This window comes from Varroa jacobsoni, unplaced genomic scaffold, assembly GCF_002532875.2.
Source record: "Varroa jacobsoni isolate VJ856 unplaced genomic scaffold, vjacob_1.0 scaffold_784, whole genome shotgun sequence".
NCBI classification, from domain to species: Eukaryota; Metazoa; Arthropoda; class Arachnida; order Mesostigmata; family Varroidae; genus Varroa; species Varroa jacobsoni.
The window spans coordinates 29,161-46,139 of NW_019213686.1; the positions used below are offsets into that span (position 1 = coordinate 29,161).

The following is a 16,979-nucleotide window of genomic DNA, read 5'->3' on the forward strand; positions in this document are numbered from 1 at the left end:
ATCTAATCTGAGTGCGCCTTTTAAATCCTGACTTTACATCCCCTCAACTGTCCTTATCGAATCTAACAAAAAGACGAACCCATCATTGCATTAGTCGCTGTTACTAGCAGTGGCTAAACCGATCCTCTTCTCTAGATCGCCTTTTTGTAACCCTTACAAATGCTAACAACGCCACTGTTCCTCTCTTAATAGGTGTTATTATTGTTTTTGCCTTTGTTGCTGTTAATTTTTACGCTTAAGTTCTCTATCATTGTGGCTGTCCGATCTACATCGTTGCCTTGTACCTTCCTTCGCTTAATGAGTCGTTAACGGGGCGCTCCATTTGTCGTTATTTTAATTGCTCGTTGTTGTAAATGCGCTTGCTCTTATTATCGTTAGCGTCAGAATTATTGACTCGGTTCAATTAGATTAAATTGAAGTAGCTGGCGAGGCAACGGGTGAAGCGGCGCTAGCCGGCAAATTCGGTCCGTCTGAGGGTCCTCCCACTCCAGCGGTTACTGTTGTGGTTGTAGCAGCGTTTAAACTCAGTGTTGTTGCCAGAGCCACGGCTGACGCTACGTTAGCACCAGCGTTTTCACTGTTGTTGCCGAGCGGGACTGACAGCGTAGCCGCCCCTGTCGTTGCCGTTGCCGCCGCCTTGAGAACTTGGCGACGCTCCTGTTCTCGACGCATGGCTCCCTGACGATCCCACGGCCGAACCTTGACACGGAAGAAGCGCGTACCAACAGCTAGCCTATACCGGTTCACCGCCTATTAAGTATAATACAAATCAATAGGAGCAGTACGGTTGAGGAGTCGCAGAGGCTACTGAGAGATTTTCTTGTGAATTACCGAGATGTTGTAATTTTATGACTTAATTGTTACGAAACAACCAGCATGTGCTTGTGATCGTTATGCCGATATAGTTATTGGTTATGTACAATAGCTGATCTACTTGTCTTTTAGCGTTGGTTCAACTGTACACCTGTTTCAAGTGCTGTACGTGTTGTTTACAGGATAAAACGGGGTAAACAATGGTTGTAATACGTGTAGTGATGTGTAATGTAAGTAAAATAAATTTGCAGTAATCATTTGGTCGAGCAGCCGTTTTCCAATTAGAATAAATCAAATACAATCACATAACAAAGCATCAGATTGTCTCAATAACATTGGTACAGCTAAAAAATTAAGTTATGATGAATGCAGCGGCTATCCATGCTTACCCTCCTGGCCTCGCAGTACTCTTTGTCGACGACCTCGCCAATGATCCAGCGTTTCGTAGATCTCTCCCGATCCGTACTCAGCCGAAGCTCCTCGAGCGAGTCCCTGTGTAGGAAATGCAACAGCGGACCGAGCATAAAGATGACATAATTTTCATGATTGTCGTCATACGCAAGTAGAACGACGTCTCCGTGGACGCAGCTGAGAATCGATACTCGGTCGCTGCTCAATGATGGCAACGATCCCGTTCCGCAGCTGGAAACTAGACGCATCTGTATCCGTTGGATTTCGGCCTCTTTCGCACGAAGCTGCTCGATTAGTTCCATCGCTGTTGCCGGATTATTGTTGTTGGTGTGGGACGGCTGGAGCCGAACGACTGTCGATTCAACCATCGCCGTTGACGTTCCGCCGCCGATTCCGGGCCCTGCTAAAGTTCCGACAGCGCTTTCGGCCATGACGCGATACTGGGAGTCGACCATCATCTGCAGACTGCTCATCGCCGACGTACAGCTGGTGTCCATGACCCCGGCTACCACTGCCGGAGAAGGGGAATCTAGTGGAGAGATGCAAAAACAAAACACACCGACGACCAAATACACCATATCAAGATGTTTTTTCGTTGTTCTATTGTTTTCTTTAGATTTTTTTTTTGTTGAAAACATTATAGGGAACAACTTCACGATTTTGACTCTAAGCAGACGAAAGAGGTAGACGATGAGACGGACCTCAACAACGACGGGCACCAGCAGAAACAATGAAGGAGGTCGTGCTTGTTTCAGTATGTTACAGCGTAGAACTAGAGAGATTGGCGGTAAATAGGAAAAGATACTTTTGTGAATAAATAACACACACACGCAGGATAATTGATTGAGATATATCACAAACATAGACATATTTATTGGCTCTCATACACACAGGCAAGTCGCAAGTTCTAAATCTTATAGACCGCGTATATATACATATCCGTGCTGTGTGTGTACAGTGCCGGGTACCACTGTGTAAAAAAATGAAAGCTAAAACCAACTAAGGTCTTTCAGCTGTTTTGGATACGTTTCGAAATAGTTGAATATCTATACATTGAGTTGATTTATTCTCATCGATTCGAGCCAAGCTATAAATCGTCACCGCGTTATATGGTCCGCGTACGATTATTACCGTAATAGATCATTATAACAATGATGTAACAATGGATAAGGGCTTATTGTATTCGGTAAAGTCTTTCACTGTAATCTGTTATCGTGGAAGTTTCACGCAAGTGGGTATGCGTGCTTTATGAGCATTACTAACACTGAGCGCCCAAACCGAGATTTAAAAAAAAATATGAATGATTTTCCTAACATTTCTCAAAAAAAAAACATACCCAAAACCAATTATCCGCAGCGAGTCCTGTAGCTCGGCCTGACATGGTTTCGTTTGGGACCTATTGAAGTGGTACCACAAGCTAATAAAGTAGAGCTAAATACGTTTTGCCGGCGATGTATTTCACCAAATGCATAAACTGTTCTAGCTATCAGATCAAAACCTTTTCTGTCGAGTTCATAAAAATTGCTACATCTGATCCACTATACGCAATCAACCTTAACAACAGGTGTCTCGTCTAAGGTAAAAAGAAGGTATGAACGTAAAAAAATGAAAAGATACCAGTATTCACTGTATATTCGATGTTGAACCTCGCTAGGCAACAGCTTCGTCTGCCGCCACAAAACCCGTGAGGGCATGCCGTCAATAAAACTCTTGGTATAATAGTGCAGTTACAGAATTCGATGTTTATCAAGGATTATATTTATTATTTCAACTAACTTAGTAACTCTCACATATTAGCTTAGTATTTGCGGTATTGCAAGATTGAGATTGTGTTAGCTGGTAACACGAAATAATGCTTAGATCATTGTTATTGTATATATATATATATATATATATATATACTGTGCATCACAGAGTTACATCACGGTTTCGGTTTGATGGGCACGCGCGCCTGTACTCTTGTTGTCTACACTGTTACTGCTATAATAATAATAATTATTATTATTTTGTACAACAACATAACACGAAAGTCCTACGAACAAGGAATAACATTTGTGCCAAAGGATTCAAAACTGGGTGCAGGCATGCGATACGCAAAAGGTTGAATTCATATTCATGCCGTTTCGTTGCCAATTTGCCTACTACAAACCAAATGTATCGAGTCAACAAACGATTTCGAAACCGCATGATCAACATAAGATCATGTGGCGAAAAAAAGATTCAACACAGACAATATTATAATCACAATAGCTAAACACAAAAGGGTTAAATTCGCATTGTTCGAAAAATCCGCAGAATCTAATAGCTCCCGGACGAGGTTCCAGAGCAACTGACCATTGTTTCTGTCTTGAAGCATTCGCTCGAGTTGACGGATTCTTTCCTCAAGTTCCATTTCGCGGAGTCTCCAACGATTTTCGATCTCTTGGCTATGTGAAATTCCGGCTGGCAGTAACAATGGGCCAGTCACTCCGCCTTGTGGTGAACTCAGGCTGCTGACCACGTCACTGCCAATGGTGCCCGAAGACGTCGACATAACGCTCGTCGTCAGTTTATACCGACACCGAAGCGACTCAAGCTCGTTCTTGTGGTGGCGCTCAAGGTCCTCGCGGACGGCAAGTTCGCGAGCAGTGAATTCTTCGTGAAGTCGCGCCAAACGCCCCTCGTGGTCGATTACGACGTTCGCTAACTGCGTGGCATGATCTTCCTGAGCGACGATCAGCCGCTCATTCTGTTCCTGTAAAAAACCGAAAAGAGAAAATCCAAAAACGACAAGTATGTAGAAAAAAGAGAACCGTAGCAGGACACGGACATAGGTAGCGTATCAGTAAGTTATATTTAGCATACGAGCAACTATTTTTACACACAGCGGAACTACGTGGCACTCCAGGTTAGTAATTCCTTTTTTGTTCTGTCTTTAGAAAGAGCAACGAATGTGGTAGTATTTCATAATTCAACACATGACATGTAGCAACAGCATAGATTAGCTTGACAATGTGAGGGTTCCCTTGAAAAGTGTACGACTATCAATATGTCGCAGAGGAACGCGTCAACTCATTTCAACATGTGCGCCGTAGAATGAAAATATTTTTTATTTCATCAATTATAGGTACCTGTATCTCGGTTATCCGAGCATTAAGTTGCGTAAGTTCCTGTTTGTATCGTGCCTCAACATTCTCTAGCTCGAGCTCGTGCTCCATCTGCAACTTGGTTAGCCGCGAGTCGTAATCAGCTTTCTGAATCTCTATTTCTTGTTTGGAGTGGTCCACAAGCTCCTTCATCTGGCGGAGCTGATCGTAGTAGAGTTCGATCTCACTGTATAGACGTCAAGGACCAACATCCGTTTGTGGATGGACACAGAAGACAGAAGAGATCAAATAACAATGCATAAAAGAACGTGTGGAAAAATCATCAACCAATATCTAACACAGCCAGCAATGTCTGATTGCTATATGCGGGCTTAAGATAAACCATTTCAATAGAAGACAACATGACTTATTTTCACACACTTTCTATCTACAGTATCCACCGAATCTACTTACGCTTGAGCATCCTTAAGCTTGTGAAGCTCAATTTCAAGCTGTCTCTCAAGAGATTTCTCTTTGTCTTGGCCTCCCTGAACTATGGCAGCAACGGTCGTCGCTACTTTGGTTGCATCCTCAGCCAGTTCTCCTGTCCAACGCCGTAAATCCTGCGCAAGCATAGTCGTGTCATCCACGAAAGCGCCAACAGTGACACGAAGGTCGTTCACGCAACCGCGAACTTTTTCCCGCATCTCTTCACAGTGCAGTACATCGACGCATATCTTCTGTTCTTGAGCAGAGGCAGCTTCGCTGCCGGTACCCACCTTCAGAAACAGAATGGTCAACACTCGCTAAACTAAAACTATACTTAATCGTTAATGTCTCTACTTGACAAAGACGAAAGAGAACTATGCAAAAGCCGAAGGGCTTCCGCCTTAGGGAAAACTATACATTGCTTATACGGCACTTCGCAGATCTGACAAGATAATGTTTTTTTTTTTTTGTATCCGGCATTGACAGACATTTTTAGTAAAACCATTGTTTTTACCTCGGTGCTAAATGTTCCTATATCGTTGGCCTAAGACGAACAATTAGAACCGTTTATATAAAGACGAAGGTCGGCGAAATCGAGGCTTTCCTTGTATGCTCTAATTGTGTACTGTTTAGAGATTGCAATGCAGAACAAACACACTTGTTAAATTCTACTATTGTTCCAGTGTATATTTGAGTTTTTACTATTTTTGAGATCGATTCTAAGATGTCTTCGAGCATGTCCAGTAATCGAATTTATCTGAACGCGAATGCTAACCATGCACCACACAATAACTAAACACAACTTTTCCCTAATGAAGACTTTTAAATCATGAGGCAATGTGTTTGTCAAATGTAGAGCGTAATCTAATTCTGCAACTAAGAGCCAGGCGATATACAGAGGTCTCCGTACAAACGGACCTTTTCTACGCTGAGCTCCATTAGAACATTGTTACTGTTGTCGGTGACGTATCCGGGATCAGCAGGGCTTGAGGCCGTAACCATATCGTAAACTCGTACCTCCTGATGGGATACAGCGTCTGATTCGACTGTCTTCTTCGACGAGATATCTGAGGCCGAGTGGCTGACGTTGTCAATGTCCATCAGCGATAGCGAAGGTACCGAGGTGCTGCTCTCAAGTAAGCCGGCAAGATCTGCCGGCATGGCGCGCTTGAGCTGTTCGACGTCAACGAGTTCGACAGGTGGTAAGCGATCATCGAAAATCTCCGGGGTCGACGTGGCGTACGGGGGCGGAACATCATCGAGGCCGGGGAAGAGCTTTCGCAAGAAGTGACTCCGCGTTTGCTCCTTGTACGCCCTCCTTTGAGCCAGCTCGTTTCTGTAGACCTCTTTACAATGCGCGGATAACCCTCCGGCCCACTTGAGATAGAGGGATGAGAAGCGCTTTCGCCGAACCACCTGATGAAGAGAAGAAGGTAGTGGCGCGAAATAGACGGTATAATGAAAATTCAAATAATACCTACTATAAATTATTAGAGAAGTAATTGAATATTACACAGCCCGTGCGTCGCGGGCTCATTATCGGTAATACGTATTAGAAAAAAAGTCATACTGTTAAGATCAGCGTAGCATGACCTATGTGGGATGACTCGATTGTGATACTACCTCGGCAACAGATCTTGCATAAATTTGCGGTGCGCTATGAATCTGCTCCATTTTGTTAAGGATCCGGGAGAAGGTTTCAATCCGCTTTTCGTAGACTTTAAGCTTAGTCGATATATCACCGATGCTCCCTTCTACCTGGGTAATGTATGCCAAGCGGTACTTTAGATTTTCTGACAGTTCGTTCTTGGCCACTGAACAACGACGCGTAATGTCCTTGAGCATCGTATAATTTAGATGCATCTTTTGCAGGATCTCGGGTTGAGTGCTACATAAATCAGGAATCATTAGCGAACGCTCACTGTCTTTCAGCTTGGCAGCATTTGCCTGCATCAGCAAGAAACTCTGACAATTTGGCTCTTGCCTAATGACCAGGTCGTCGGCCTTCCGCATCAGCTCCTCGAGTCCGCTCAGACGATCTTCCAGACCTAGTAAAACCGTGTTGGTATTAAGATAAACAGATATGAACACGGTTTGTTAGCAGAAACTATCCATCCCGACTTGACCCTACCACTTAAGGCATATTTCTATTATAAACGTGCGTACTTGAAAACACCGTGTCAGTAAAGACAAAATTGATGAGTGTATATCGATGAAGAACCAACAGCGCGACGTTAATTAGAAGGGCGCATAGGAACCAATGATTCGCGGTAATGGAATCAGATTCGATAAATGTATTGATTGGGATTTCAACAACGTTAGACTGAGTACAAGATTATAACCTGTATAATTTATCAGAACAAGAAACGAAGTACGACTACAAACCCTTAATATGTTTGAAATTCGGCTGGCTGGTCTTATCAAGGATTTCCTTGATCATTTTCCGCATCTCTTCAAGCACCTCCGGAGTCAACTGCGTCAGCCCTTTACGACACTGTTCGGCCAAATCCTCCAAACTGTTTTCTGGGTTTGATCGAATAACGTAGTCCAGAAGAGTGGCCGGCAGTCCTAAGGTCGGCGATAGGGTGCCATGTAAATTAATTTTAATGTATTTTAAGCATGCGGTAGCTCGCAATAAACCGGCATTATTTATAAAGCAAATTTCAAATTGAACTGAATTTTTATCAGCGAAGCTCGTCAACAGTGAAAATTGAATGGGTTAGTCTAGCTATAGCATATATTTTCAATTTGTCCACTTTCATTGATCGTAAGTTTCCGATTGAATAATAACTATCACGTATAGGGTGACATAAATGTCATGCAAACCGTCAGTCGAAGACAGGTTCAAATCGTTCATTTCCTGATGTTGTGATGTTTGGGTCAGCTTAGTCAGTAGCGGGAGCCTGGCGAGTAACATACAATCCTCGGGGAAATTGTCTTGAATCATTTGAAATTCGGCATTGCGCGCCACAAACGTTTCGAAAAGGAGCAAAAATCTACGCGACCGCTTTTCGAACGCTACGCCTGCGTCCTCAAGGTTGGCAATTACCGCTGACCACGCCTATTTAAACAAGCGCACAAAACAATGTGCCAACTATAGAGGTTGTGTTGATATTATATTATCTAGATATTTCTAACAACGTTGGTTTATTTCTGATTGATAAACAATACGCTTTACATTGTCTATTGCTCGTCTGGGGGACGCCTAATCGGCTGATTGGCTCAGCTTTGTTTTTCTAAAGGTTTATTTTATCAATCACCTGCTGCTGGAGATGCTGTTCGTGCACCTTTTGCCGACACAGCTTAGCCTCCTGAACTGATAGTTCATAGAGTTCTTGAGCAAATTGCGTTCGTTTCCTGATCGTAACCATGGTGGGTTCAAGCGCACAATGCGATTGTAACTTCTGCAATGTAAGCGCTTCTGCAAATGAAAAGAAAGACAATAAGGTTAGTCAGTCATTGGTTTGTCGGCGTTTATCCAGCTTGATGTGGCAGAAAAATAATTAATTGGACTAATATCTGAAAATGGCAAATATTTGCGAGTGATAGTTACCAAGTATGAGATGAACCATTACGTGCTTTGCAATAGAAAATAGCTAATATTCAAACCTTGTCGCTCATAATGAGGGTTATTGAACTGATGTCGACCAACTTCCGGTGAACTGGGCAACTGTAGGTCCGCGTACAGCGTCTTGTTGAACAAAAATATTGGGTTAGTATCGGTGCCGGCTCCGTACGAGGCTACCGTTCGCGAGTTGTTCAGGCATTCGCCACCGGAAATAAGCAAGACCTGTTTCTCTTTGGGTACGTTCTGCGTCAGGTCGATGGCACTTTTCAAGTTGTCCACGCTACGGGAAAAGCAAGCAGAAAGATGAAGCACACAGAAACGTAAATAAGAGAAGCTGCAAAATAACTGAGGGGGGACTGAACCCCTTCCCAGACTATGTTAGGCGTTGATGTATAAATGCACGGGACATCACCGTCTATCAACTGCATCGATACTTTTACATGCATTTTAAACTATGATTAATGTACGACAAATAATTGGCTAATTCTACTAGATACGATTACACGAAAACACTGTTCTTGACGTGTGCTGTACTCGACAGTTGTTTTTATTTTAAAATGCTTATTATAAAAATAACACCATTGTTTCGAAGCAACAAATAGGAGACTGTACTTACACGTGCGTTGCATACGACCTGTTATTGGTCTATCTTTAAAAACGGCACACCGACGAAGGACATCTAGGACTAGTGTATAGTATATATCTTTCGCCAAAGAATAATCAACTTTTTACCGCCGTCGAATTCTAGTATGTACTGCAGCGTTCCGTAGTTGATAAGGACATTTCGTCGTCGAGCGATCGTTACAATCAATAGCTAATAGCTGGTTGTGTCAAATTGCCTTTAACAGTTCGTCCAACTTAAGGCTGCAGTTATAATGAAACGAACTAAACAACTAATTAAACTTATAAACCCGGTGACGCTTTGCTTTATATGCTTGATTACTTTTAACCGTTCCCATTAGCCCCCTAACCGTGCCTCGCTCATGACGATTCATGGACGGTATTTCCCAATTGGATTCCAATTCCTCTAACAGCTTGATTCAAATCATATCTTTTACATCCGGGTAGTCAGAACATGCCACTGGCCGGCTACCCAACGTCATTCGATACCGCCATCGCTTGCCGTCTTAACTATACTATTCCGATCGCAGTCGTTAACCACAAAACTGAAATGACGAGTTAAAGCACGCCGCGTGTCAATCACAGACCAATTAAACAAACACACAATATACTAATAGCGGCAACAATACAAACAATAAGATTAGGGCTAAACAATAGGCTAAAAAGTGCTCCATCAGTTCTAATCTCGGCTGGCAAGATGACCAGTAACGCTAACACGGAAAAAGCTAGTTGAAGGGATCAAACAGAACAACACGAAAAGGTAGAGAAACCTTCCCCTTTTGAAGGATGGATCAGGACATTAGGCAACAGTGCTATTGCCTATTTCAATGGGCTTCGTATCACTACAAACCCTCGGAATGTCAGCACGAATTTGTTGACAATGTCCATTTGGAACCGCTTATAATAAACGTTGTCAACAAACGCAATGTAGTGTTGCTGCTGGGTCTTGATTTGTTTGGCTGTAGCCGTACAAAGACGGAGATTGGTATGAAGATATGCGCTGGTTGTTGATGCCATGAGCAGAAGGAATCGACGAAGAAGGAGAATCAATGTGTACCTCATCTGTCTAACTAAGAGTTAGGAGTGTGACGAAGATCTTCCAGTAGGGTTTCTTCGATAGAACCGACAGAGATCGCGGTGATTATAACGCGGTATATAAAGTTTATCGAGATTTGGGTGACACGAATATAAACGGGATATATATATATATATATATATATATATATATATGTGCTTCACACTTCGCTGTTCTTCAATATTTGGCGCTATTTTCAGTCAAGGGTTTCACAGTACCGTCCTGTCTTGGTACGTTGTTTTTTGCCAAGTTTTTCTAACAGGTCCCTTGTACTACTACCGAAATATACCGAATATATTGTAGATAACATTCTCCAATAAAAAAAAATTGATGAAAAATCGTTCACATGAAAATGCGTCCTCGGTCATGTACTGATCGAATGATCGCTTCGAATTTTGATAAAGGCTCATTCAGATAAACTATTTTCACTCGCCTTTTTATTTACTTGACACTTTTGGAAGAAATTGTTTTAAGTTGATTTAACGAATGCGAGTCCAGAAATCGTCACCGGGTCCATTTTTCAATCGTATCACCATACCGACGGCGTTAAACTAAGACGAAAACTTTGGCTCACTCCTGTCATGTTATATAATATGCTATGATACTGCTTGTGTCGTTGTTATCGCCATTTTTACTATTTATGGTAATATAACAGACCAGTGCGCGCGGTCTTCAGCTTCTTGTCTCTTATTTCTGCGTTATCTTCGCCGAATTCATCGCTGAAAATCGTGCATATGATGACGATGGAGACAGTGACGGTGAGTGATGCTGTTAACGCACCCTGCAGTCTGGCTCAGTCCGGAACAGTCGTAACACGCATGCGTCGCGCAACGCTGTGCCTGTGTGAGATGTTCGCGTTTGATGGTGGCGTAATGGTCAGAGTATCTGCCTACTGAACTTAAAGTATACGTAGTTGTCTGAATTTGAGCCTGAACGTAAATATACCTTCGTCTCAGGGAATCCCTGATGCTGTTCGATTAGTCTGTGAAATATAATTACCCATGTTTTCGGAACTTACCAGCTGAAACATTTAGGAAAAATATAGGCACTGAAAACATGAGAAATTTTTATACGCTACCAGCATATAAATGCATTCGATTCGCTTTGGCGTAGTCATATTTGTAGCCAGCGTTAAAAAATGGTCACATCTAAGATACGTTAGGAAGGAACACCCACTTGTGCTATATATATATATTATAGCTATGTAATGTGAACTCGGCGTTACCCCTGTTGTAGAATAATAGTAACGGGAACACAAAACTACGAAAGGAATAACAATGAATTGACAAAACTTAGCAAAAAATATTAGACAAAGGAGAAAAAGGGGAAACGAGGAAAAGGGAAAGATAAATTCGTGCGGACGATTATGCTATGTTTGCTGTTGTATGCTGTTTGATAGATTTAGACACAGCATGGCAATACGGACATTTTTATCGAGGCTCACCGTCCAGGCCTCCTATCTCCCGGCATCCACTATTGGACTGAATAGATTGGGCACTTGGTAACGACAGCTAACTCAGCCCGTTCCAAATGACGTCGACAGCGCGTCAAAATAGGGGCCTGCTGCGCTTGTGCCAAAAGCTGCACGCGCGACGTTTAAACGCGCTTGCCTAGAAGCGTGCAACGAGCGACGCAGTCCAGCGATAAAATAAGCAACGGTGAGCTACTAGCGGGGACGACGCAAGATCGTTGATCTGTGGTCGATACGATACGCATCCAGGATGAAGGAGATCATCAAACTAGACTAGTTCTTCGAGACGTAGCGAGAAAAGTTCTCCATAACGTTTTTATGATCGACTATCGACAGAACAGAAATGTTGGCCCACATGAACCCGCGCGGTTTTGTCTGTAATATATAAGTGAATCGTTTATTTGCTGCTATTACTAATACTGGCATTCTTCATTCTATGTACAATAGGGATAGCATTTTGACTGAGTTGGTAGCAGACGAAAGGCACTCGTGAGTAAGTCATATTTAATTATGTCGTTGGATTAAATTGTTGCCAATGGAGGATGCATAATATCATAATGGGAAAACAGAACTAGACAGTCAAACAAATTGCGTAAACGACTGATAAACTAACCGGGCTAGCAAGAAAATATATGGTTTTTTAAATAACCAAATATTCGAGTTCGAAAGCTGTTCCTTTTCGATTTAGGCCGATTTTTCTGTAGGTTTCCACGTAGACAAAAATATTGCTCCCCGCTGTAGTGGACAGTAGTCACAAGGTAAAACTATTACGAATGACTATTTCCTTATGGAAGTTTACCAGTATTTGTTGTTGTTATTACGCAGGTCCGAATACGCGTTTCAAAAAGCGGTAAGCGCCTCGACTATGGCTCATTGCTTGACCAACGACCAAGGAATCGAAAATGACGCTAACAAAAAGACTACGATACGACGACACAGACGACTCCAACAGAAATCGGCGCTCACAAAACCCACTGGTACTTTTCACACGCCATACTGTGCGCAGCGGTGCACTGGGAACGATATAGAAGGAACGCCACCAAAAGAAGGAATAGCCAACATAGTAACTAAAATCAGAAGTTCCCCCCGCATATGGCGCCGTAGCATTGGCTAATGAAGGCGTCGTAAATGTTCATCTGTAGATTTGTACAAAAGTGACGTTTAAATGACGCCCAGTTATAGCGAATGCAGCACTAACGACGACACGACGTCAAAATAGCCGCCAGAGTCGAACCATTTCGTCATAGGACAGTGGACGTGTAACATTAAGGAGTGATCGGATGCCCACAGCTTCCGTCACAGTTTGTGATTTAGGATTTGTCGAACCGATGACGGTGTCGCTGACATCAGCGATGACATGGAAAGATGAACAAAAATACAATTGGCGATCTTTAGTGTAGCATTTATAGCTCGCGCTCTGTGCGTGTGGTGGTAAATGGGTAATCATGCCTCTGTATTGTTACACGCACGCCTCGCATACTCGTACGTCTAATTCATTTCATACAATGTATCCTATACCTCTAGAGAAAAAACCAGGGGTTCAAGCCCTGCTAGCAACATATATGAGATAGAATAGCGTGATTGAATAAAGCCGCAATTATTAATTTATCACTGCTATTTGAAATGTCTTTGAGATGACTTATTGACTTACAAAAGTAGCAGGCTGAAATCTATACTATTTAGTCGAAGTGTTAGATGTATGGTAAGTCAAGTAGTGGCTGCTTTTGATGCACGTGGAAACAGCAGATAGACACAACCGATTTTTCCTTCGCTCTCCTAACATTGTAAATATTCCAACTGTGTAAAAAAAAAATTATTCCAGTTACACTACAGTAAAAGAAAGCGTAACATCATTCAAAAGCTACCTATTTCTGCCCCTGCCGCCCCCGACCCCAGCCCCATTCCACCCCAAAAAAGCTGCAAACCCTCGTCACCAAACAATGTCTATAAAATTTAGCCCGAAGATAAATTCAAGTCGCTTAGTTTCCCTCTGCCACTTTTACTGCTTAAATCACTGATTGCGTGAAATGGAATGTTCGCGCTGCCAAGTTGGCCCTCTTACTACTACCGCCCCCTACTGCTCTTAATAACTCTCCATATGTTCCCCTATGATACATTTCATTCTACTATACCGCTGTTGTCTATCTGTCCAATATTCCCAGCCTCTAATAGATGAGTGTAGGCACCGCTAGTTTGTGCCAGACATCGTCACGCGGCGATACAGTTACTTCCGCAAATTCGGGCCAATCTATTACGATAAATACAAATAGAGCCATAAGTTTCGACGTTAGTTTTGGTTCAGCTTCTCTATGCGTGTATTCAACGGTTAGCCCGACCGTTTTCGGTGAAAATAGTATTTTCGACCTTTTTGGGTACGTTGCTTTTCTGAATTTCATCTAAGGGGAATCCGGTTTATTTTATCGGCAGCTGATTTCCTACCTGATGATATACTGGAAATAGTTTATTTCGAGTCTAATGCTGCAATTGATTTGTCGCCGTTTATTTTAAAGCGACGCAAAACAATCCCCCCCCCCCCCCCTATAAAGCTTCCCTGTAGACATCGACGATGAACATAGCAGTCGATTAGATCATATTGTATCATTTAATGATCTATCTACTGATACATGCATTGTGGGGCCAAACGAAAAGATTTCGGATCCAATTATACACGGGCATGGGCATATTTCGTTGGATGTCGGTTGTCTTAGGTGGTGTTTAACGGTAGTATCGGGCACAGAACCCGAAATATTTACTTTATTTAAAGTCAATTAATAAATGCGCTCGTGCGAATTAGGAGAGAGGATTGCTACGCTAAGAAAAAGTATTACGACAATATGAAAAGTTAAAGTAAGATGAATCGCCTGAGTAAAGTTATCTAGTCAGATGAGTCTTAGACCGCTACCGGGTATTATGCAGACGGTGCCTAGTAGGTCGCTACCTATCATAAAAAATGCGCATGAAGACGCTTTTCTATAGAGTTATAGCGATTCGTATTCGCTATAACCTACACATCATTCAGCTCACAGACACGACACCCTTCTTCAAGATAAATGGCGCGTTGTCTCATTTTACGAGTTTGATTGTCCTTTTGTATTTCAACTAAAAAATGGAAGACGCACGCCATTGACATCATTATACGCTTCATAGATTGTAAGAAGCGACCCGTTTCTCTATTTTAGCGCAATAATTTTAGCCCACCCATTAAACCAGTACAATACCATGTACTACATACAGATACGGAGCTAATGCGCTGTCCACCAGTATAATTCTTTCTCTCCATGCCCGTATTATGCCCTACGTCTGCTGAGTTATTGTCTCGTTGCCTACGTCCAATCATTTATCCACTGCATTCAGGTATTCCGGGTGTTTTTCTTTGTTGATCTTTCGTGTAAACGATGGCCAACCGTTTCAATGCCGCGTTGCTCGACAAACATTTGTAAACCAACAGTGCCATGATATCTTACCTTGTCAGACGCGAGGGGGTAGGGACTAACTCGCTTACGACTTTCTCCCTTGGTGAAGTAACTCTTTAACCCCATCCTATTACTGTCAGAATAAAATTGTCATATCTTTTTTCTGTCAACCATTCTACAGAAATATACAGCACATATTTGTGAAACTTCAAGTACGTTTAGCCATTGATCTGATCAGGCCACAGCTGGCTGAGGCTGAAGAAATTACTTGATCAGCCGCTTATATATATAGACGTATACAAATCGAGGCAGGTATCGGCGAAGCGTGTGGCGTTGGCGCTGCCAGGGTCAACAGATAAGGGAATTCCATTGAACAGTCATGTTTCTGGGCAGGATAAATGCGACGTGGGGCGAGGAGTGCAAGGCTATTAATAAAGTTGTATCAAGAGATTTGCCACTGTACCAATAATAGCTAAAAAATCTCGCACGGTCGAGTGACACTGACTTTGCCCCACTAAAATTTGTTCGTGCTTTTTGAGTTTAAGTCGGAATCTCTATACAAACTACCATTGCTTTTACGACAGAGACTTCTGGCAAGAAACACGTGCGCTTTCTAAGCAACCTCTGTTTGACGTCACTATTCAATACTTGGCCCATTTGTTATAGACACTGCCAATGCTATCGTTTGAGAGTCTATGGATGGATAGATTAATGACTTTGTACATAAAAGAGAATCAATAGACCCATGTCCCACGCGTTGCATCTAAAAAGGCCAAAGCGTTGATCAATTGTCAAATGATGCACATTTATGGAAAACCTCGTTTAAGGCCTTCTCTATTAGTATTAATAACTCAACTTTCAATTACGTACCTCTGACAAGCGTAGTCCATCTCAAAAGTGAGCATGGTTCCTTGTTCGACACTGAAAATGTATAACATCTTAAAGCCGTGTGTAGGCGCACTCCGCAGGGGGTAAAGACAACTCTCTGTTACCGCTTCTGAAAACAAGATGATAATCACCGTTAGGCTACTCGAGAGAAATAGATATGAAATCCACTTCACTGCGTTTTAGTATGTTGAGAATTTACCCTATATAGATGAATGGCAATGCATGACGAGTAACTATTTCCAAAGTTTAGCTAATTCGACGGCCACCCTTTTCTCGCCGCTAAACTATGACCACTACGCGCCAGGATAAGCATCGAATCAAAGTATACCTTTTTTTGCTTAAAATAAAAATAAAGGAACAGATATAAATCAAAATTGATTTAAATTTGCCTCAATAGGTTCAAATTGTAACCGCAGATACCCATTGAAACGAATACAATTATTTACAGTTCTAATGCTTTGTTTCCGCCGGTAGGTGACACGCTTCGTCGTATTTTGTTGTTGAATAGAGTGGCTTGCTGCGCATCCATTACGTAGACGGCCTAAATAAAGAAAGAAAACGTTTCTGATACAATGATTCTCCATTTATTTTCAACACGTTTTTGTATAATGCATAAAAACGTCTAGAATGAGCTAACAATCGTCGGTGTCGCTTTTCATGTGTCGCTCATGGGGCGCCAAAGGGCTACACCAGAAATCATACAACCAGGTGATTGTCATGAGCAAGTAAAACCCCTTTTTTTTTTTTATCTTTTGCCTACTTAGCCCAATACCAATATGGCGGCCGTTGGTCACATGATATTAGCGTTTGCCTGCTTGGTCTCACTTCCAGTGCCTCAGCTTCACTGCTGTAACGGGACAGTGCTGTCAATCGCTCGGTGTGCATCTAGCAAGTCAACTATAGTACGCAGGCTGGCGTTTTATAGTACACATAGACCAACAATGGCTTTTAATTTGAGACTGCTAGTCTAAGCTCCCGTAGAGAAATACAGACATCTAACTGGGCTTATATATAAAAAATGATACCCAAAATGATGCTTTCATTGCTCGTCGATAGGGCGTTGGCAGAGAACAACCGGACCCAATCGATATCTACGTAGGAAGTGCAGAAAGGGATACATGCAACGCGGCTGCATCCTGTCGAGCTGCGCGCGTTACGATTTTCT

General features: G+C 42.4%; 1 protein-coding gene across 6 annotated transcripts in view; it reads right to left on the reverse strand.

The window, feature by feature from the left end:
• Positions 1 to 177: 177 nt before the first annotated feature.
• Positions 178 to 16,979, reverse strand: part of LOC111263709 (uncharacterized) — a 49,105-nt gene continuing 32,303 nt past the window's right edge. For 4 of the 6 annotated variants that reach the window (XM_022839047.2, XM_022839045.2, XM_022839050.1 and 1 more), the window contains exons 2-13: positions 15,797 to 15,923; positions 8,388 to 8,626; positions 8,039 to 8,199; positions 7,605 to 7,839; positions 7,164 to 7,346; positions 6,402 to 6,826; positions 5,697 to 6,194; positions 4,764 to 5,068; positions 4,335 to 4,536; positions 3,559 to 3,958; positions 1,203 to 1,753; positions 178 to 750 (exon numbers count right to left, since the gene is read on the reverse strand). In XM_022839047.2, the coding sequence (XP_022694782.1) occupies positions 409 to 750; positions 1,203 to 1,753; positions 3,559 to 3,958; positions 4,335 to 4,536; positions 4,764 to 5,068; positions 5,697 to 6,194; positions 6,402 to 6,826; positions 7,164 to 7,346; positions 7,605 to 7,839; positions 8,039 to 8,199; positions 8,388 to 8,626; positions 15,797 to 15,864 (3,609 nt within the window). In that variant the 5' untranslated portion in view covers positions 15,865 to 15,923 and the 3' untranslated portion in view covers positions 178 to 408. Of the gene's footprint in view, positions 751 to 1,202; positions 1,754 to 3,558; positions 3,959 to 4,334; positions 4,537 to 4,763; positions 5,069 to 5,696; positions 6,195 to 6,401; positions 6,827 to 7,163; positions 7,347 to 7,604; positions 7,840 to 8,038; positions 8,200 to 8,387; positions 8,627 to 15,796; positions 15,924 to 16,260; positions 16,356 to 16,979 lie in introns of all 6 variants that reach the window. The other 2 variants (XM_022839049.2, XM_022839046.2) reach the window with 2 other exon arrangements.